Consider the following 23,240-nt stretch of genomic DNA (forward strand, 5'->3'; position numbering starts at 1 on the left):
GGGGAGTGGGGTCCCCTCCTTCGTAGGCAATCTGTGGCCCACAGAGGACGCCTGCCTGCAAAACCTACAACTCCATGGTTCCCCCTCCCCCTGGACTTCACGCCTACCCTACTATCCTCCCCTTTCTGGGGCCTTCCGGACTGGCCCCGACAACCCCGCCTCTCTTACCTGAGGCCCGGGTTTTCAGCACCGGGCCGGGGTCCAAGGTCTCTGCAGTACTGGCAGTGGCCACCACTCTGATGGTGTTGCTGATGGAGGTGGGATCCTCATCTTTAAAGGGACGGGGGTGGGGTGGGAGGGGTGGCAGGATCCCTGTCTTTAAAGGGACGGTCCCGGTGTGGGACATTTAGGCTTCAAAACACCAGAGATCACTCCTGGGGGGTGAGGGGGGGCATGGAATGGATGAGACAGGGTTCCACCTGCCTTTTCAGCCTGGCGCTGGGAGCTCCACTTTCTCCACAAAAATCCAGTCCGAAGGTGCCTCAGACACCGCTCCTGGCTAAGGTGGAGGTAGGGGAAGGGCTCCCTAAAGATTCTTGGTCGGTATGGCCTTCTGCAGAGCTCTGAGATGCAGAGGGATCTGGGTGTCCTAGTGGATGAATCACCAAAGGTTAGTATGCAGGTACAGCACATAATTAGGAAAGCTAATAGAATGTTATCGCTTATTGCGAGGGGAACTGAATACAAAAGTAAGAAAGTTATGCTTCAGTTATACATTGGTGAGACCACATCTGGAGTGCTGTGTACAGCATTGGTCTCCTTATTTAAGGAAGGATGTAAATGCGTTGGAAACAATTCAGAGAAGATCTACTAGACTAATACCTGGATTGGGCGTGTTGTCTTATGAGGAAAGGTTGGACAGGCTAGGCCTTTATCCGCTGGAATTTGGAAGTGTAAGAGGCGACTTGATTGAAACATATAAGATCCTGAGGGGTCTTGACAGGGGTGGATGTGGAAAGGATGTTTCCTCTTGTAGGAGAATCTAGAACTAGGAGTTATTGTTTAAAAATAAAGGGTCGCCCATTTAAAACAGAGATGAGGAGCAATTTTTTCTCTCAAAGGGTCGTGAGTCTTTGGAACTCTCTTCCTCAAAAGGCGGTGGAAGCAGAGTCTTTGAATATTTTTAAGGCAGAGGTAGATAGATTCTTGATAAGTAAGTTGGTGAAAAGTTATTGGAAGTTGGCAGGAATGTGGAGTTGAGGATACAATCAGATTGGCCATGATCTTGTGGGACATTTAGGAGCAGGCTCGAGGGGTCGAGTGGCCTACTCTTGCTCCTAATTCGTATGTTTATATGTTGACAGTCCTCATCCTCCCCACTCTGTGCACAGTTTCCCCTCTCTGCTGCCCATGCTTCAGCTGCAAGGGATGCTCCAGACCAGGAGGAAAACAACTGTAGCCCCCATTACTGGAATCAGGCTTTCTCCTTACAGACCTTCCAACTCCTCTGACCTCCTTGTCAAAGTCCAGTACCACTTTCTTGTGAATTGAAAGACTTTTGTTAAGTCCTCCAATAAAACAGAACACAATACTTCCACTAACTCTGCAGCAGAAAAAGAAAGTCAAAGCACCTCACCTGAAAGTTGAAAGGTCATCCCTTTCAAGGGGGGGGGGGGGGGGGGTCCCTCTTGCAGCTGAATGCATGTTCAGCTGAGAGTGCTTAACATAGAAACATAGAAAATAGGAGCAGGAGGAGGCCATTAAGCCCATCGGGCCTGCTCCGCCATTCAAAAAAGATCATGACTGATCGTCTAATTCAGTACCCTGTTCCCGCTTTTTACCCATATCCTTGATCCTTTTGGCATTAAGAAATATATCTATCTCCTTCTTGAATATTTTTAATGACTTGGCCTCCACTGCCTTCTGGGGTAGAGAATTCCACAGGTTCACCAGCCTCTGAGTGAAGAAATTTCTCCTCATCTTGGTTCTAAATGGCATACCCCATATCCTGAGACTGTGACCCCTGGTTCTGGACTCCCCAGCCATCGGGAACATCCTCCCTGCATCTAGCCTGTCTAGTCCTGATAGAATTTTATAGGTTTCTATGAGATCCCCTCTCATTCTTCTTAACTCCAATGAATACATGCCTAGTCAACCCAATCTCTCCTCATACGTCAATCCTGCCATCCCAGGAATCAGCCTAGTAAATCTTCTTTGCACTCCCTCAATGGCAAGAACATCCTTCCTCAGATAAGGAGACAAACACTGCACATAATACTGCAGATGTGGTCTCACCAAGGCCCTGTATAACTGCAGTAAGACATCCATGCTCCTGTACTCAAATCCATGCAATGAAGGCCAACATACCATTTGCCTTCCTAACTGCTTGCAGCACCTGAGTGCTTGCTTTCAGTGACTGGTGTACAAGGACACCCAGGTCTTGTTGCATTGTGCATCTTTCCTGATCTATCACCATTCAGATAATAATCAGCCTTTCTGTTTTTAAAACCAAAGTGGATAACCTCACATTTATCCACGTTATACTGCATCTGCCATGCATTTGCTCACTCACCCAACTTGTCCAAATCACATTGGAGCCTCTTTGCATCCTCCTCACAGCTCACACTCCGCCCCCCACCCAGTTTTGTGTCGTCCGCAAACTTGTAAATGTTACATTTAGTTCCCTCACCCAAGTCATTAATATATATTGTGAATAGCTGGGGCCCGAGCACTGATCCCTGCGGTACCCCCACTAGTCACTGCCTGTCACCCGGAAAAAGACCCGTTTATTCCTACTGTCTGTTTCTTGTCTGTCAACCAATTCTCAATCCATGCCGATATATTACACCCAATCCCATGTGCTTTCATTTTGCACACTAACCTCTTATGTGGGACCTTATCAAAAGCCTTCTGAAAAGCCAAATACATCACATTCACTGGTTCTTCCTTATCTATTCTACTGGTTACATCCTCAAAAAACTCCAGTAGATTTGTTAAGCATGATTTCCCTTTCGTAAACCCATGCTGACTTTATCCAATGCCATTTGTGCTCTCCAGGTGTTCTGCTATCACATCCTTTATAATAGTTTCCAGCATTTTCCCCACTAGTGATATAGGGCTAACTGGTCTGTAATTCCCTGTTTTTTCTGTCCCTCCTTTTTTAAATAGCGGGGTTACATTTGCCACCCTCCAATCTGTAGGAACTGCTCCAGAGTCCACAGAATTTTGGAGGATGATCACCTATGCATCCACTATTTCCAGGGCTACTTCCTTTCGTACTCTGGGATGTAGATTATCAGGCCCTAGGGATTTGTCGGCCTTTAACCTCATTAATTTCCCTAGCACTATTTTTTTACTAATACTGATTTCCTTCAGTTCCTCCCTCTCATTAGACCCTTGGTTCCCTAACATTTCTGGGAGGTTATTTGTGCCCTCCTTAGTGAAGACAGAACCAAAGTATGTGTTTAATTGTTCTGCCATTTCTTTGTTCCCCATTATAATTTCTCCTGTTTCTGACTGTAAGAGACCTACATTTGTCTTCACTAATCTTTTTCTCTTCATGTATTTATAGAAGCTTTTACAGTCAGTTTTTATGTTCCCCGCAAGTTTACTCTCATACTCTATTTTTCCCCGCTTAATCAACCTCTTTGTCCTCCTTTGCTGAATTCTAAACTGCTCCCAATCCTCAGACTTGCTGCTTTTTCTGGCAGTTTTTTATGCCTCCTCTTTGGATCTAATGCTATCCCTAATTTCTTTTGTAAGCCACGGTTGAGCCACCTTTCCGTTTTTATTTTTGCGCCAGACAGGAATGAATAATTGTTGTAATTCATGCACATGTTCTTTAAATATTATCCATTGCCTATCCACCGTCAACCCTTTTAGTAAAGTTCCCCAATCTACAATAGCCAACTGGTGCCTCATACCTTCATAGATTCCTTTATTTAGATTCAGGCCCCTAGTTTTGGATTCAAATACTTCACTCTCCATCTTAATGAAGAATCCTATCATGTTGTGGTCGCTCCTCCCCAAGAGACCCCGCACAACAAGATTGTTAATTAATCCTTTCTCATTGCACAATACCCAGTCTAGGATAACCGTTCTGTAGAAGGGTCACTGACCCGAAACGTTAACTCTGCTTCTCTTTCCACAGATGCTGCCAGACCTGCTGAGTGGTTCCAGCATTTCTTATTTTTATTAACCTGTTCTCTAGTTGGTTCCTCAACGTATTGGTCTAAAAAATGGTCATGTTACACAGTCCAGGAAATCCTCCTCCACAGTACTATTGCTAATTTGGTTTTACCAATCTATATGTAAATTAATATCACCGATGATTACTGTTGTCCCCTTATTGCATGCTTCTCTAATTTCCTGTTTAATGCCATCCCTTGCATCTCCACTACTGTTTGGGGGCCTATAGACAACCTCCACCAACATTTTCTGCCCCTTGGTGTTTCTTAGCTCCACCCATACAGATTCCACATCATGATTTTCCGAGCCAATATCCTTCCTCACTATTGCATTGATTTCCTCCTTTACTTTACCACCTACTTTCCTTTTTTGCCTGTCCTTCCTAAATATTGAATACCCCTGGATGTTCAGTTCCCATCCTTGGTCACCCTGCAGCCATGTCTCCGTAATCGCAACTATGTCATAACCGTTCATATATATTTGCGCTGTTAATTCATCTACCTTATTGCGAATGCTCCATGCATTAAGCCACAATGCCTTTAGACTTGTCTTTTTAATGTTGTTCGTCAACTTAGCTTTATTTTGCACTTTGACCCCATTTGTTTCTCGCCCTTGTTTTCTCTGCCTCCCACTTTTGCTTCTTATCTTTCTGTCTTTCATTTCTATCCTTGTTTCCCCCTCCTCTGTCTCCCTGTTCAGATTCCCATCCCCCTGCCATTCTAGTTTAAACCCTCCCCGACAGCAAATACCCCCCCGAGGAAATTGGTCCTGGTCCTGCCCAGATATAATCCATCCAGCTTGTACTGGTCCCACTGTCCCCAGAACCAGTCCCAATGTCCCAGGAATCTGAATCCCTCCCCACTACACCATTTCTCCAGCCACGTATTTATCTGATATATCCTGCTATCTTTGCTCTCGCTAGCAAGTGGCACAGATAGTAGTCTTGAGATAACTACTTTTGAGGTCCTACCTTTTAATTTATGCCCTAACTCCCTATATTCAGCTTGTGGGACGTCATCCTATTTTTTACCTATGTCGTTGGTACCGTTATGTACCATGACAACTGGCTGCTCGTCCTCCCCCCTCAGAATGTCCTGCAGCTGCTCAGAGACATCCTTGACCCTAGCACCAGGGAGGCAACATACCATCCTGGAGTCTCTTTAGCAGGTGCAGAAATGCCTGTCTGATCCCCTTACAATTGAATCCCCTCTCACAATAGCCCTGCCACTCTTCTTCCCTCCCTCCTGTGCAGCAGAGCCACTCATGGTGCCATGAACTTGGCTCTTGCTGTTTTCCTCTGAGCCATCTCCCCCAACAATATCCAAAGTGGTATATCTGTTTGAGAGGGGGATGGTCACAGGGGACTCCTGCACTACCTGCCTTCCTCTACTCTGCCTGGCGGTCACCCATTCACTTCCTGCCTTTGCAGCATTTGCCTGCGGTGTGACCACCTCGCTAAACATGCTATCCACGATGATCCCAGCATCACGGATGCTCCACAGTGAATCCACCCACAGCTCCAGCTCCGTAATGCGGGTTGCCAGTAGCTGCAGATGGATACACTTTCTGCACACATGGTCGTCAGGGACACTGGAAGTGCCCCGATTCCCCACATAGCGCAGAAGGAGCATATCACCAGTGCGAGCTCTCATGCCACGATTTACCTTTAGATTACTTAGTTACTTCCTTTAATTAAAAATACTAATTATGCTAGGGGCCTTGTTCTACTCCAAACACTACCCACTACAATCTAAAGTCCTTACCTTTACTTTTTAAGTTACTGATAAATCCTACTAAAAATCATTACAGTTCACTAGTGAAAATAAAACTTACTCAAAAAAAATGTTACTCACTTGTTCCTTAGTATTAAGCTATTTACACACACTATTTTCACATTTAAGAGAGGGCATTAACACGACGTGCAATGTCCAAATTGCAGATCAGTCACCAAATCAGCTGTTTGACATCACGATCTGCCCATTTTGCATACCTCCAGTGCACCTGGAGTGCACAGCTATGCCAGAAGTGGCTAAAAGTGTTCTGGCCAACATTTGTAGTGTTTTGGGTTTCTGTCACACCAGCACCCGCACGGTTACACAGTCAAATTTTGTGGCTTCAATCTCTAACATTCAGTTCTGATGAAAGGTGATCAACCTAAAACCTTTTTACTCTCGTCACATTAGCTGCCTGACCTGATCAGTGTTTTCTGTTTTTGTAACAACATTGTTTCCTTATTAAGCACAAAGACCTGGCATAGGACCAGCTAACTACAAATGCAAAACAATGTAAACAAAACTATAGAACCATGCCATGCAATAATTAATTAAACTGCAATCTGGTAAGTATTCTGCTGTCTGAGTGTCTTTACATAGTTCAATATAAGGTGTTGTTGTCATGCAGCGCAAAAGAGACTCAATCAGCTACGCTGTGAAATTTCTATGGTTTTGCACCAACTCTCTGCATGCTGAGTTTCCTAACCTCACTTCTATTGCAGTGGTGAGAAAAGCCAAAAGGTATCGCTGTGAGAAGCGAGGATACATTAGAGGCAGATCTCTTACATGTTCCAGGAGTTGGTTTCAGAGCACCATTGATGGAAGCTTATGAACATATAATTTATTTGCCCGCCCTCTTGGCTAGTATCGTTAACTCATCCCTTGTCACAGTCATTACAATAAGCTTACCCATTGCATTGCTATTCAGCAAGAAAACACCAAAGGCTAAGCCACTCTCCCCTTCCAGACACATAAAGAAAGTGTGATGTCCATAGAGATTGTGCATCCCCTATAAAGAAAAACAGCAGCTTTTACTGTCATAAGAGCACTTATATCATGCAACATTTACTCTATTAATTTCACTTTAATCTTTGCAGTCACACAGGGCTTGCACCATCTATATTTTCAAATTGCTTAAGGCAGTGAGCTTCATAACAATTTGCCCTCATATTGCAACTTTTCTGTAACAAAATATCTACCAATGCTTCGCAAGAACAGTATAAACGCCAAGCAGAATGCAAGAGAGAAGTTAGGTGCTGCTACAATTCAGGAATACTCCAGAACTTTTTCTTATGACCAATAGAAAGGACCACTTTCAGAGGCAAGCCCACACTTCCAACAAACCGAGGCATAGCCTTATGAGCAAATTATGTACACATTGGAAATAATGACCTAGAAATTGGAGTGCGCCTTAATCAGGGCACGATGCTGGTGCAGTGCCCACTGTTGGCAGCCAAGTGCTTCATCACCTTAGCGCTGTGCTCTGGAATTCCATATGTAATCCCCTCCATCACTCCACCTCCCTCTCCTCCTTTAAGACCCTTCTTAAAATCCTGCATCTTTAACTCAGCTTTTGGTCATCCCTTCTAAATCTTTAGTTTAGCAATGTTTTCCTTACATTTCTGTGAAGCTCCTTGCAACATTTTCTATGATAAATGCATGATAAAAATGCAAGCTGTTATTGTTTTTCTGGACCACTCTTGTGCATAGCCACATATGTGAGGTATCAGAAATGTGTTGCCGTTTATCTAATTGTGCCATGGCATGAGGCACAGTCTTGAGAAGAAGAAAGATAAGAGGGGAAATATCAAGTTAATAACTGCAGGAAGAGAAAAAAGTAAAAACAGTAAAATATGTCTGAGGCAATTGTTTTCTATAAAGTAAGTCATTTGTCTTCCTTGCAGCTATGAATTATCACCACTCAGTGGTTTATTTTGTATTAACCATAACTCCCTGATAAATCATCTATTTTAGTGGTGCTCGTTAAAGGAGAAACGTTCACCAAGATAATTCCCCTGCTGTTCTTTGAATAGCACCATGGGATCTTTTACATCCACTGTGAGAGGGTAGACTGGGCCTCAGTTTAACATCTCATCCAAAAGACGACAGCTCCAACAATGCAGCATTTCCTCAGTCTTTCACTGGTGTGTCAGCCTAGATTATGTGCTCAAGCACCTCTGAGTGGGGCTTGAACCATAACCTTCTGATTTAGAGACAAATGCTGACATCATGTAGACTTAGGACGACTTATAATTTGGTTGTCAGTGTATCATTGTCCTCAAGTTACTTACATAATTCCAACTATATTTTGCAGTGGAACTGATAATATTTTTCCAGCAGTAGAAAAAATAAGAATAAAAGACCAATGTAAAAGACAAGGCAAGTGAAACCATCTGATGGTATTAATTAAAATGAAACTGACAGCCATACCCCATTAGGAAATGCATCCCTTGTGAAGATAGGCCAGGTCTTCCAGTTAGTGTCATGGCGATAGTGTTTATGAACATGCTCTCCTAGTCCATAGATGTTGTGACTGGGAAGTTTGGCAGTTATTTGTAAATACTGATCAGCAAACTGCAAAGGTCCCACTGAAGTATCAAACCTACAGAAAAAAAACTTATTTTTTTTATTCTGCATGAAATGCTACGTAAAACATTTGGAATAGCAAAATGTATGTAAGTCAACAACACACATACACTCACAAACAGGCACAGAAGTGTGACTCTTTTTATTTGTTCATAACTAATAAAACAAACATTGTGAAAGATTGCAAAGAGTAATGTAAGGTTTCATCAGTTCACTTAATTTCCACTCAATATTTGTATTCCCTGGAGTTTATATATGTTATTAACAATCTGAAGTTAATATAAAAATTTAAAAAAACAAACTAGCTTCCAATGGTAAAACTAAATACATGTAAGTTAATAACATGAATTGACATGTATTTAGATTTTGTTATACCTCATTCTACAGAAAATAACCGAATTCAAAGATAACTGAAATATTCAGAAAATTATTAAGAACTCCAGTGCTTGTATCACATTTAACACAGTTCATCCTCACATACATCTAACTGTGAAATCCAGCAGAGTGTCCTATATGAAGCTCAATAGTTTTGATAATAGTTTGAGAAGACATTTCAGATCTCTTGCTTTATACACTATGACTTTTATAGCTGATAATAACTAATTAGCATATTTTAAATTAATGGCAATACTTAATTAGTCTGAGATAAGTTGTAGGTCAAAAAAGGAGCCAATTATATAATAAGAGCAAAATACTGCGGATACTGGAAATCTGAAAAAAAACAGAAAGTGCTGGAAAAACTCAGCAGGTCTGGCAACATCTATGGAGAGAGAAGCAGAGTTAATGTTTCAGGTCAGTGACCTTTCAGCAGAACCAAGTTTATTTTCAAAGTAAATTATTAAATTACATTCTATGGTACAGTTTTGGGCACAATCGGCAAACAGAATGCATATTATGCTTGAAACTGCACTGTTTTTCTGAAGTGAAGTTATGGTTCAAGTTTCTGTCCAAACTCACTTGCTCAATCACAAACATAACCGCCGCAAAATTCAGATGCAAAGCTCATGCCTTTTGGGTGCTCATTTTTTGATTGCAGTGAACATCTGACAGAAGAATGCAGAATAGGCAGATCATGATGTTAATCAGCATGTAATGCTGAGTTGACAGCAAGCTGCCATTTTGGAGCTTAGCAGGTCATATCTGCCCATGGTGTTCAGGGTCTATTCTCCTGACTGAACCTCTGTGAGGAACAATGGCTGCATTTTATTCTGGCAATGGGGGTCCTGGTGGTGGGCGGAAGATGGAGGTAAGAGCCCACCTCTGCCCTCCGTCAGAGCCCTGCAGCCATTTAATGGCGGGCAACCAATTAACTGCCAGCCTTTTGGGATGCTGTCCCTTGAAAGGACGAGCTCCCACCGCCAGAGCTGCCAGCCAATTGGAATGCTGACAGCTCTGTAATACCAGCAGCACCACTGACAGCCATGGCCACTGCTGGTAATGCAGGAGACCCCGCAGTACTGACATGAGAGAAGACCCTGGGAAAGGGGAATAGAGTCGGGATCACCTGTGCCATAAATGCAGGCCCTGGCGGTGGGGGTAAGGAGGTGTTGGTGAGAGTGGGGAGGTCTTCCCAGGGAGGTGGCATTTGCCACTGGGGGATCCTCTGGGGACCTCGGATTTCCCCAAAGGAGGGAGCACCCAACCCCACTAGAAGGCTGTCAGGTTTTACCTGCCAGCATCTCCAAGGCTTACACCGCCCCAGACTAAATAGTAGGGGATCCAGGGCAATGTTGGGAATGAAGCCCCTGCCATTTTGTTTGCCCTCCCCCTCCCCCACCATGCCCACCTCCAAGAGCAGAATAAAATTCTGCCCAGTGTGTCAGATATCTCCATTTCAGTAAGACATCCTCACTGAAATCTGTCAACTGCTGCAGCCGTCACTGCAATCTCAAAGCAGGGCAAAGACCTCATTGCCAATTACTATGAAAGTGGCCATCAACTTTCAAGCATCAGTCTCCTTTGAGGCTTGAGCTGGAGGTCTTTGCAAAATCTCACAGTTTGCTGTCCACTGTTGTATAGGGGAGATCACTGAGGGTTTCAGTTCAAAGATTTCATTCGCACTTGCTAGAGAGCAGCAAACAGAGCAAGCGTGCAACTTTGCCAGGGTTGCAGGCCTCCCCATGGTGTAGGGTGCCATTGACTGGACGCACATTGTTTTGCGGGCATTGCATGTCAACTCTGAGATATACCACAACTGAAAGGGATTCCGCTCCCTCAATCTTTGACTCGTGTGTGTGACCATACACAAAGAATCATGGCAACAGTTACGATGCCTTAATTCTGTGGCATTAATTCTGGCCTCTGATTTTTATCACTCCATCATTGGTGGCCACTCTTTCAGTTGCCTTGGCCCCAAGCTCTGGAATAATCTCCCAACACCTCTCCGCCGATCCACCTCACTTTCCTCTTTTAAGACACTCCTTAAAACCTACCTCTTTGACCACAGTTTTGGTCAACTGACCTAATATCTCCTTTTGTGGCTTGGTGTCATGCTTTATTTTATACTGCTCCTGTGAAGTGCCTTGGGACATTTTATTACATTAAAAGCACTATATAAATATAAGTCGTTGTTGCTGCAGTCTGCTGTGCACTCTGCATTTAAGCTGCCACAGCAAACCAAAGGTTGGCTACTCAGTGACAACGGTATCTGCTGACTGTATGGCTTAGGACTCCAGTATGCAGCACACACACACACTGCACAGCATGCATACAATGAAAGCCATGCTGCTACATGTTGTGGGACGACTTTAAGAGAACCACCTTAAGAAGCTGTAAGTGAAGATCACCAGAGGAAGTGATGCTGCATCACACATGACCAGGGAGTTGTGGGTGTAGCCTGACAGTGATATATATATTTTCCAGTTACATTATAATAAAAACCCATGTATTCGTTGGATTTTACTTATAGTCCTGTGAATCTCACCATCGTTCACATACCAAAGGAACAAGTAATATCACAGTACACATTGTGATAGAGCAGACCATTGTCATGCCGAAACAGTGCTTCTGCTGCCTAGACCACACTGTAGGAGTCATGTAGTACTTGTTAGAGCAGGTGCCAAGATTTGTGGTGGTCTGTTGTATGCTACACAACCTTGCCAATTCCCCATTCATAAATAGTCCCACATGTTACCTTCCTTATGTCGCTGACAGAATCTGTTTGCCCAAAATGCAAAAATAAAAGCTAACTCAAAATAAACATTCCAAACTAAATTTAAAAATCAAAACATGCCATATTGCATACAAACATCAACTAATCACTCTACAGCCCTCTGGACTCAACATTGAGTTCAACAACTTCAGATCATGGCTACCATTTTGATTGTTTTTTATCATGTGCTGGTCTTAAACTTATTTTTCATGCTTTGCTTTTGGACAAAGCTGTTCATTATTCTGTCATTAACACTCCCTCTGGACAAATGATTTGTCTGTTACTACAACTATTAACACTCCCTTTGCCTTTTATTCCATGACATCTTATCATTTAATCTCTCCTACCCTTTGCCCTATCATAATCCTTCCCTTTTGTTTTTCTTCCCTCCCTGCCCCCTTTCACTTGATCAAAGCCTATTACATTTCTAACCTTTGCAGTTCTTATGAAAGGTCACAGACCTGAAACGTTAATGCTGTTTCTCTCTCCACAGATGCTGCCAGACCTGCTGTGCATTTTCAGCACTTTCTGTTTTTATTTCAACTAATCACTCTTGTACATTCCCTTAGTGCCTGTAATCTTTTGCGCATTTGCCTGTCCTAGTGCTTCTACGCAGTGCTACCCCAGTGGCTAAGGCATGGTTGGTGGAAGGCTGCTGATTTTCAGTGGAGGAGAATGCAGATGGCCTTGCAGGACGACCTCAAGCATCTCTGGACCTAGAATGTCCACCTTTGTACTGCGCTACCTCAGTATGGATCACAGCAGTCTGGGCTGGCTGACTGGCTGACTGACAGGCACTAGCGAAATGGCAGGAGTGGGAAGACGAATGCTAACATCTTGAGAGAAGTTAGCAGGTTTGTGCTCCACAAAGCCACTGCCACTTCCTCAAGATGACATCTCAGTAATCCAAGTAATCTGTTGGAGGACAGGTTGTTGGACTACTGTGATACCCTGCAAGCCTTTTTGAACACTAGCATCCGCAGCCAGGATGGCAGCAGTTTGAGTTGAATGGCAGCAAGCTGACCTTGCATGACAGAAATCTGAGCTTCCACTGCAGATACTGGGTAGCTTCCACATACGCCGCAATGGAAGCTGCAAAATTAGCCATCAGACATTGCATCATGGTCAGGTCGACAGTTGTGCGAATTGGGTTGGCCACACTTCCATGCTGGAAAGGGTCAGTTTCAAGGTCTGGGCAAGGTTGGTGCCAGACTCCTCCCTGCTCCTTGACACTGACTGCAGGCTTTCCGACAGACCTGTCAATGCAACAAGCATTCCTGTGTACATAACCATCAGCCTTCCTCTATAGCCTGCCCCATTGAAGTCCTCATTTGACTTCTCAGCAGCAGAGCTCATGTGCAACTTCACCCTCTGGCAAGCTGGCCCCTACATTACCCTTGCCTACTCCCTTGGCTGCAGGCCACTCATGCCCAGTGACTCACGACATCATGCCAATAAGTTATCCTCTAAATTATGTGCAGTGTCAGAATCTGAGATGCTGGCTGTGAGTGTGAAATTAAGTGAAGGCATTTCTTCATGATCAGTCTCAAAATCATCCACTTTTTGTTCCTGCAACACTGGCTGACCAGGTTGCAGTTCTTCGGTATCTGAAAGGAGAAAGGGACAGTGGTAGGATTGTGGTGAGGGTGTGCGGAGGGGCCAGGATGTGGGTGCAGTAAGAGGTGTCTGATTATGCAATGTGCAGCTTCTAAATCAGAAGTGGGGGGAAGTGGAATGTGAGAAAGAGGATTAGGTATGAGGATACCGCCATCTTCTATCATTTCAACCCTGCTGCTGGCCATGTCCTCAGCAATGGCCACTGTAATGATAAGGACATGTAGCCATATCTAACCCCCATTGGTTAATATCTGCTGTCTATAATTGTAAGTCATCTTGTCCTGCAAGAGAGAGGGGGGTGTATGTCAATGGTGCAATCTGTTTGGGTGATATGAGGGAATAGCCTACAGTGTGTGAAAACTGTGAGATGTCGGTGTGAGGCTTGCAATATTGCAAAGTATGTGAGGGTGAAGTGAAGCTATGAATGTCAGGTTTGAGTCCTGATTGATGAAAATTGTTGGTAGGTGAGTAATGGGTGTGCAGTGTATTGAGCAGTGTCTAAGGATGGTGATGCAGTTCTTGAAATATGGCATTTGATTATGCATTCACTGACTTTGATCACTCACATTAGGTCACTGCACTTTTTGCGGCACTGCATCCAGGTCCTTTGGGCTTGATTCCAGGTCATTAACAACCACAGATATCTAGTCCCACTGCTTTTTGAGTGTATGTTGAGATGGCCTCCTGCCCCCCTGTGGATAGAGCAAATCCCTCCTCCACTGCAACTCCTTGATTATGACCTCCAGTGCAGCATCAGAAAACCTTGGAGCCTGCTCTCTCCCATGTTGTGCCATTATTGAGTATTTTCCAGATCAGAAACAGTTGTAGGACAAATTCCAGCACCTGATCCAGCGACAATGCACCTGCCCTTTAAGAGGTGCCGGTTGACTTTAAGGAGTGCAGGCCAGCTTTAATTGGTGTGAGCCTTTCACGATTTTGGACCATCTGCTGAGATGTGCAGCCACTCAACAGTGCAGTCAGAATTGGGTGCATGCTGCAATTATGTTAATTAGTAGGTCGCAAGAAGTTGGCATGCTGCCTGCATTGGAAGCTATAGGCACAGGTTAATCTTACATCATGATCCTGGCAGTTGTTTTGAATTTAACTGAATTTAACTCACCAAATTTCCATGTACTGCAGTCAGCTTACTAGAATATAATTATTTACTATTTTTTCTTTACATTAATATACTGATGTATTTAAGAGTGGTGCCCTTGTGCCATTTTATCAATAGAGCTGAAAATGAGTTTATCACAAAAAGTAAGCATTAATAAGATTATCTAGTCCTGTACCTATGAGTGACCTGATTTTAAATCACTGAAAAGAACTGAAAAATCTATACTGAACCAATTTATTAGTTTCATTCATGTACACTAGTCAGCTTCTTAATAAATTAAATATTTTTTATATTTAAAAGCTTTTAAAATGTGTTGACTGGAGCCTGCATGCCTAACAAACTGAACTCAAACACAAACGGAGCTGAACTCAAGAGGTGAGGTGAGAGTGACTGCCCTTGACGTCAAGGCAACATTTGACCGAGTATGGCATCAAGGAGCCCTAACAAAACTGGAGTCAATGGGAATCAGGGGAAAACTCTCCGCTGGTTGGAATCATACCTAGCGCAAAGGAAAATCATTGTGGTTATTGGAAGTTAATCATCTGAGCTCCAGGACATCACTGCAGGAGTTCCTCAGGGTAGTATCCCAGGCCCAACCATCTTCAGCTGCTTCAACAATGACCTTCCTTTAATCATAAGGTCAGAAGTGGGGATGTTCACTGATGATTGCACAATGTTTAGCACCATTCGCAACCCCTCAGATACTGAAGCAGTCCGTGTAGAAATGCAGCAAGACCTGGACAATATCCAGGCTTGGGCTCCTAAGTGGCAAGTAACATTTGCGCCACACAAGTGCCAGGCAATGACCATCTCCAACAAGAGAGAATCGACCCATCTCCCATTGACATTCAATGGCATTACCAACGCTGCATCCCCCACTATCAACATTCTGGGGGTTACCATTGACCAGAAACTGAACTGGAGTAGCCATATAAATACCGTGGCTACAACAGCAGGTCAGAGGATAGGAATCCTGCGGTGAGTAACTCACCTCCTGACTCCCGGAAGCCTGTCCACCATCTACAAGGAACAAGTCAGGAGCGTGATGGAATATTCTCCACTTGCCTGGATGGGTGCAGCTCCAACAACACTCAAGAAGCTCGACACCATCCAGGACAAATCAGCTCGCTTGATTGGCACCCATCTACAAACATTCACTCCCTCCACCATCAACGCACAGTGGCAGCAGTGTGTACTATCTACAAGATGCACTGCAGCCACGCACTAAGGCTCCTTAGACAGCACCTTCAAACCCGCGACCTCTACCACCTCGAAGGACAAGGGCAGAAAATGCATGGGAACACCACCACCCGCAAATTCCCCTCCAAGCCACACACCATCCTGACTTGGAACTATATCGCCGTTCCTTCGCTGTCGCTGGGTCAAAATCCTGGAATTCCCTTCCTAACACCACTGTGGGTGTACCTACCCTGCATGGACTGCAGCAGTTCAAGAAGGCAGCTCACCACCACCTTCTCAAGGGCAATGAGGGATGGACAACAAATGCTGGCCTAGCCAGTGACACCCACATCCCATGAATGAATAAAAAAAACATGCTCAAATTGGAAACACTCCTTGAACAGCTGCAAGCAAGCGCAATCAGTGGAAACACAGCATCGTCATTATTTTGATCAGGGGGCATGATGAGTTTTGTGGGCTGGGCCTGCTTAAACCAGCGTTAAAGATTGCAGAAAGTTGATTTAAAATTCCTTGATCTCTAATATCTGATTTCAGCAGGATAGCGCTCATAAAACCAACTCAAGCTAGTGGAAACTCTGAGCCATGTGTCAAGGTAGCACCTCAATCCTTCCAATGATAAATTCTAATCAGTGCAGAAAGGTTAATATTCCTCAATTTTCGCACAATGGTTATATTTGCAAGGTTGATAATAATTGAAGTATTGGGAAAACCCCATAAGATATTATGATTGTTTTCTTAAAATTATGGCTTTATAAATAGAGACAAGTTAGACTTTTGGAGTTTATCGCCTGATATTATCTATCTTTTCATTAAGCTTGTATCAGAAGTGCATTAGAATGATAATGCTAAATGGCCAACTTGCTAATCTACACTACCTAAAGATGTTTTATATATATATTACAGAAGGAGTGAGAACAGTTTATGGAGGAAGAAAACATTACGCCACATTGAAGAATAATGATGGAAGATTGATTTAGATGACCCCCAGGCTCTAAGTTACAGAGACAGTAACAGACTGACGCTGTTTATGTTTCCAGAAAAAAGCATGAAAGATACGATCAAAGTTTTTTAAATGCTGGGAGTGGGAGGCAGGGTTTAAATGTTTACTTTTAATGTCACCTTTAAAAGAAAAGACAGAGGAATTTCATGCGAGTATAATAATATGCTTGTTACTAATATTGTGTCAACATTGTTTCAGATATGTATTAGTAAGAAAATTGCTTACAAAACAGTTCTGGTGGACTTTCTCCTGATTACAATTCCAAAGGGATTCTGATTAAGTTCAACTTCGTAATTAAGATTTGATTCTGCAGGACCCTCAAATGGTTTAATGTTTTCATGCAGAACTTCAAATCGACGCTTGTTAGCATCTGTAATCTTAACATGATGGTTAATAAAATGAATATGTCTGTTAGAAGCACAAATCTATTTACAAAAACATCAATAATAACAGAACAAAAGGCACAATACTTTTAATTCGGGGTTTTAGTAACTAATTGTTTTGATAATCCTCGGCTGGCTCAGGGGGGCAGAGAGAAGACAGGAAGAGCGACAGTGATAGGAGATTCAATAGTTAGAGAAACAGAAAGGCGTTTCAGTGGCTGCAGACATGAATCCAGGATGGTGTGTTGCCTCCCTAGTGTCAGGTTCAAGGATGTCACTGAACGGCTGCAGAGGACCCTGAGGGGGGAGGGTTAATAGCCAGCAGTCATGGACCACATCAGTACCAACAACATAGGTAGAAAGAGGGAAGTGGTCCTGTCGTCAGAATTTAGGGAGCTAGGAAGGAAATTAGCAAGGAGGACCTCAAAAGTAGTAATCTCCAGATTACTCCTGGTAACATCCGCAAGTGAATATGGAAATAGGATGATAAAACAGATGGATGTGTGGCTGGAAAGATGGTGCAGGATGGAAGGCTTTAGATTCCTGCGACATTGGGACCAGTTCTGGGCAGTGGCATCTGTACAGGCCAGACAGGTTGCACCTATACAGAGCTGGGACTGAGTTCCTTGCGGGGTGATTTGCTAGTGCTATTGGGGAGGGTTTAAGCTAACTTGGCAGGGGTATGGGAAACAAGAGGTATTATCAGAGAAGAATGCCAAGATGCACAGAATACTGAGAAAGACAGATAGCGCTAGAGCAGGAAATAGTAAGTTATTGTGTGGGTTCAGAGTAAGGGGGCAAGTAATAAAGTCTAAATTAGGCTTACTGTGCATGTATGCGAATGCGCGGAGTGTGGTAAATAAGATTGGTGAGCTGCAGATGCAGAAATCCACGTGGAAATATGATGTTGTGGTGATCACGAAGACTTGGCCCATAGAAGGGCAGGACTGGGTTTTAAATATTCATGGCTACAAGGTCTTAAGGAAAGAAAGGAGGAGAGGTGGCAGTATTGATTAAGGAGGACATTGCAATGCTGGAGAGAGATGATGTCCCAGTGGGGTCAAGAACATAATCTATTTGGCTAGAGTTAAGGACCAAAAAAGGTAAAATTGCATTGCTCAGTGTAGTCTATAGGCTGCCAACTAGCAGGGAAAATGTACTGAAACAAATTTGCAAGGAAATTACAGGAGGGTGCAAGAAATACTTAGCAGGTCTGGCAGCATCTGTGCAGAGAGAAACAAAGTTAATGTTTCCGGTAGATGACCTTTCATCAGAACTAGAAATTAGAAATGTAATAGGTTCTGTGCCAGTGAAAAGGGGGAGGGGAGGAAGAAGAACAAAGTAAAGGTCTGTGATAGGGCAGTGGGCAGGAGAGATTAAATGACAAAGATGTCATGGAATAAAAGGCAAAGGGAGTGGTAATAGTTGTAGTATCACCTTGCTCTGCCACATTTCTGTCCTTGACCTGCTGCAGCGTTCCAGTGAAGCTCAACACAAGCTCGAGGAGCAGCACCTCACCTTCTGATTAGGCATTTCAGCCTTCTGGATTCAACATTGAGTTCAACATTTTCAGACCATGATCCCCATTTTGATTGTGTTTCTTTTACCACGTGCTGGTCTTTAACTTGTTTTTCATGTTTTTGCTTTCGGACAGAGTTATTCATTTTTCTGTCATTAACACACTCTCTGGACAAATGTTTTGTCTTTTACCACAACTATTACCAGGAGAATTTTCTCCAGCAATATGCTTCCAGTCCAATGAGAAAGGTGGCACTGCTAGACCTGGTTCTTGGGAATAAGATAGGCCAAGTGGATCAAGTTTCAGTAGGGGAACATTTTAGGGGACAGTGATCATTTTATTTATTTTATTTAGAGATGCAGCACTGAAACAGGCCCTTCGGCCCACCGAGTCTGTGCCAACCAACAACCACCCATTTATACTAACCCTACAGTAATCCCATATTCCCTACCACCTACCTACACTAGGGGCAATTTACAATGGCCAATTTACCTATCACCTGCAAGTCTTTGGCTGTGGGAGGAAACCGGAGCACCCGGCGAAAACCCACGAGGTCACAGGGAGAACTTGCAAACTCCACACAAGCAGTACCCAGAATCGAACCTGGGTCCCTGGAGCTGTGAGGCTGCAGTGCTAACCACTGCGCCATTGTGCCAAACCTTATCGTATCATAAGGTTTAGTTTGACTATGGAAGAGGCCAAGGAACAATCCAGAATAAGAATAATTAACTATGGAACGCCAACTTCAATGGGGTAAGAATGGATCTGACCCAGATAAACTGCAATCAAAGGTTGGAAGGCAAAACTGTAACTGACCAATGGGCTGCCTTTAAAGAAGAGATAGTTCGGACAGTCAAGGTACATTCCCAGAATGGGGAAAGGTAGGGCAAACAAATCCAGAGCTCACTGGATGACAGAAGCGATAGAGATTAAGATGAAGGAGAAAAAGTGTGCTAATGACAGATCGCAGGTGATTAATACAACCAAGAACCACATTGAATATAGAAGGTTCAGAGGGAAATCACACATTAGGAAGGATGTGAAGGCATTGGAGATGATACTGAAAAGATTCACGAGAATTGATCCAGGCATGAGGAACTTCAGTTACATAGATAGATTGGAGAAGTTGCGACTGTTTTCCTCGGAGAAGAAAAGTTTGAGAGGAGATTTGATAGAGGTGTTCAAAATCATGAGGGCTCTGGACAGAGTAGATAGGGAGAAACTGTTCCCATTGGTGGCAGGATCGAGTCCCAAAGGGCAAAGATTTAAGTTAATTGGCAAAACAAGCAATGGCGACATGAGGAAAAACTTTTTCATGCAGCGAGTGGTTAGGATCTGTAATGCACTGCCTAAAAGTGTGGTGGAGGCAGATTCAATCAAGGCATTCATGAGGGATTGGATTATTATCTGAAGCGAAAAAGTGTGCAGGGCGATGGGAAGAAGGTGGGAAAGTGCACTAGGTGAATTGCTCCTTCAGAGAGTCAGCACAGATACAATGGACCAAATGGTTTCCTTCTGTGCTGTAACCATTCTATGATTCTGCGATAATCAAATAGTATACAAATTCGTATACTATTTCATATTTGGATTAAAAGGACAGTAGTAGAACACCCAATGATTTCAGTTCTCTTTGAAGCATGCTAACCTTGAATCGGAAGCGATTTGCTGTCTGTTCTTCTCCAGTCAATAACAATGTTTCAATGTCATTTCCATAAAGGGAGGGAGAAGGCAAACGGTGCAGCTGAGCTTCAAACCCTTTTTCAAAATAGGATCTGTTAAGTGCACTCATCAATAAAAACATTCAGATCACATGATAAAGGAAGCAGACAAGCAAAACAAGTTATTTCAGCTGCAGTACATACCAGTTTGAGTTTTCTTTTGACTTTCCTGGATCCTGTATCCCGTACCCGGACTGAAGAAGCACCAGGGCCCATTTCCACTTGTCATTGCTTTCCAACAGCAACCTCGAGCTTCACAGCCTGCCTAGGAAAGAGAAAAGTGAAAGATAATGGTCAAGAATTTAAGGTAAAAATCATGGTGAAGCTAATGGCACTCAGCATTATTTATGCACAAACCGGACAGCAACTTCAGGCAACCGCAAATGTGCAGTTAAATGCAAAAATCTGAAAGTTGCTGTCTGAGATCCGCCACTCCTCTATGAACTGCATGGAAATGGCATTGCGCCAGCTGGCCCCCCATTCAAATGCATTGAACATCATGCCGTTCCTATAATGATGTCATAGATACAGACTAGCTTACTCCAGGTTCAGTGTCTGTGTTACTCATCAACAATACTGTTATGAAAATGGTTCAATTTTTAAACAATTTTTTGAGGATGTGTGTTTTAGAATTGTGGAGATGGATTCATTGGAGTACTAAAGTGATTCCATAGAAGCTGTACTTTCTTAAAGGGTCATTGGAAGGACTCTGTTTAAAAACAACATTTACTGGATGTCACTTGTCTTCAGCTAAGTAAACAACAGGTGTGCTCTGATTATAGGAGTTGTTTACAAGAGAAGTGACATGTCAAGATTTATGGTGCTCAAGAGTGGGTTTCATTTTTGAATACTGTTTTGAATCAGTTGGGTTTGTACCCTGCTGAAAGAAACATCGAGCTCATCTTTTCTCCACCTCTATGAGAAACCCTGCAAAAAATCCAGTATCTGATAGCTGCAACACCTGGTGCCACATTTCTCCTGAGAAGCTTCTGGAAGACTTCCTCTCGACATCTCTTCAATGAACTGCTTCTGTAAAGATCCCAGTGACCTGTCTACGTGTATTCAGACGCCAGACTGTATGCCATCTGGAACATAACATATCTAATTTCTTCAAGAATTATTAAGTACTTTGACCAGAGGATCTTTATTTTTCCTTTAACCAGAGTGTGTGTATGTGTGTGTGTGCGTGTGTGTGTGTGTTGGGTATTTAGAAGGGCTTATATATATATTGACTGTCATATTTCAAACTGCGTATTAAAGCTTTGCATCTTTATTGACCAAGTCTTGTTTTATAATAAATTAATACTTTTGGTTGTTTATTAAAGAAATCTGGTTGGTGTATTTTATTCTGAAACTAAAACAAATGGAGTATATAATTGGCCATATCGGTAACTGGGTACACAAATAAATATAAGCTGTGACCTATGGAGAAGTGGAACTAGAGAAAGACAGTGCACTCCTCCCACCTCAGTCATAACAATAATTCAATCGGATTTGTTAAGGAGACATCCTGTTGCTTGCATTGTTCACACAGGTCCCAGATTTCCAGTAGAGATTGCTGTGCCATTTGGATTTCTAACTTACAGCAACTTCCAGTGAAAAAAGTCATAGAAATTAAACAGGCAAGGGCAAGGCTAGTGAACCGCAGGCACAGTTTGTTCATTAGTTTGTTTGCTCACTGGTTACAATAAATTCTGACTTATAATGACATGATGTCCAGATATTGATCAGATTTCTTATCTCCCATCTTCTTCTTCTTCTTCTTCTTTTGGGCCTCCTTATCTCGAGAGACAATGGATACGCGCCTGGAGGTGGTCAGTGATTATGGAGTGACCTCTCCATGGCGCATGCCTGGGCAAATTTATGGAGGTTGAGAGTTGCCCAGTCGTCAAAACCCCCCTCTCGGCCTTTCTGGTGGGGTCCAAAGGAGTGCAGGACACGACGTTTGGCACCAGTATGGCTGCAGGAACTGCCGGAAACATGCCAAAGGTGACACATGACCGCCTACGGGGTTCCGCTCCGGATTTTCTGTTAGGGTTTACTCCCTTAGCCTTGGTCTCTCCCATGCATTTGTAATATCCCTCTGCCTTTATTAGCACAAACTTTAATATGTGTCATAATTCCCTTGGTACAATTACTTGCATGGGCTTTCGAAAAGATCTATCAACACGGTAATTGTAATTTATATAATTTTCAACAAGAAAAAAAAGAAGACATTTGTCAGATACATTTTAAATTGCAGTACAGATAATTTCACAGACTGGCATCTGTCAAATCATCAGGTGATTTCCTATATTTGAACTGACGGTTAAAGATAGATCATCCTGACCTGCTATTCCTTGCTACAATGTCTTACTTTACTGGCTAGAAAATGTCTTTTACACTTGACATGGAAAATATCATACCTCTCTAATTTAATTTGCTAATGGATGAACCTGCAAAATGAACTGGTTAATGGGGCTTTGATAAGGCAAAAATAAGACAGCTGCTTCAAAAACTAGTTCTGTAAATTGAATTTGTGCTCTCCTACACTTAAACTTGTTAAACTTGCCTTGTTCAAAGTGTGAGATAGTTTAACAGCAGAAAAGATAGCAAAGGAATAACTCTGGCTGTAGCCTATCTGCTCTCCCCTGTGTGTAGGAAGTTTCATCATCACTGACCAGTGCAGAGCTTCCCCAGGCAGTAAGGAAGCTGTGGGGCCCAAAAATTAAAAAAAAAATCTTCTGTCAAAATAACTGAGTATGTGAAAGAAGCAGCAGCATGAACATTAACTGATATACGTCATAACTGCCTCAGTTTAGTCACTGTCACAATTTTGTATTTTAATCAACATTTTAACCTTGTCTAACTGTCCTAACAGTTAAATGGTATTCCCTCATTTTAAAGTGATCACCATGTCATGTTATTTTTCTGTTTTTACTTCAGGTTTCCAGCATCTACAGAATTTTGCTTTTTCACCACGTGTAAGGTTGTGTTTACATTACAACTTGAGTATTGCTGTGAAGCAGCTTCCTTTTTGCAGTACCATAAAGTTTGCACGATAAATCAG

General features: G+C 43.0%; 1 protein-coding gene across 1 annotated transcript in view; it reads right to left on the reverse strand.

The window, feature by feature from the left end:
* si (sucrase-isomaltase) overlaps window positions 1–23,240 on the reverse strand; it is a 207,217-nt gene that overhangs the window by 177,342 nt on the left and 6,635 nt on the right. Inside the window, exons 4-8 of the mRNA XM_068042180.1 lie at window positions 20,336–20,456; window positions 20,119–20,228; window positions 16,797–16,948; window positions 8,331–8,502; window positions 6,810–6,909 (exon numbers count right to left, since the gene is read on the reverse strand). Coding sequence (XP_067898281.1) covers window positions 6,810–6,909; window positions 8,331–8,502; window positions 16,797–16,948; window positions 20,119–20,228; window positions 20,336–20,456 — 655 coding nt within the window. The remainder of the gene's footprint in view (window positions 1–6,809; window positions 6,910–8,330; window positions 8,503–16,796; window positions 16,949–20,118; window positions 20,229–20,335; window positions 20,457–23,240) is intronic.

Source organism: Heterodontus francisci, chromosome 11 (genome assembly GCF_036365525.1).
Source record: "Heterodontus francisci isolate sHetFra1 chromosome 11, sHetFra1.hap1, whole genome shotgun sequence".
In the NCBI taxonomy this organism is placed as follows: domain Eukaryota; kingdom Metazoa; phylum Chordata; class Chondrichthyes; order Heterodontiformes; family Heterodontidae; genus Heterodontus; species Heterodontus francisci.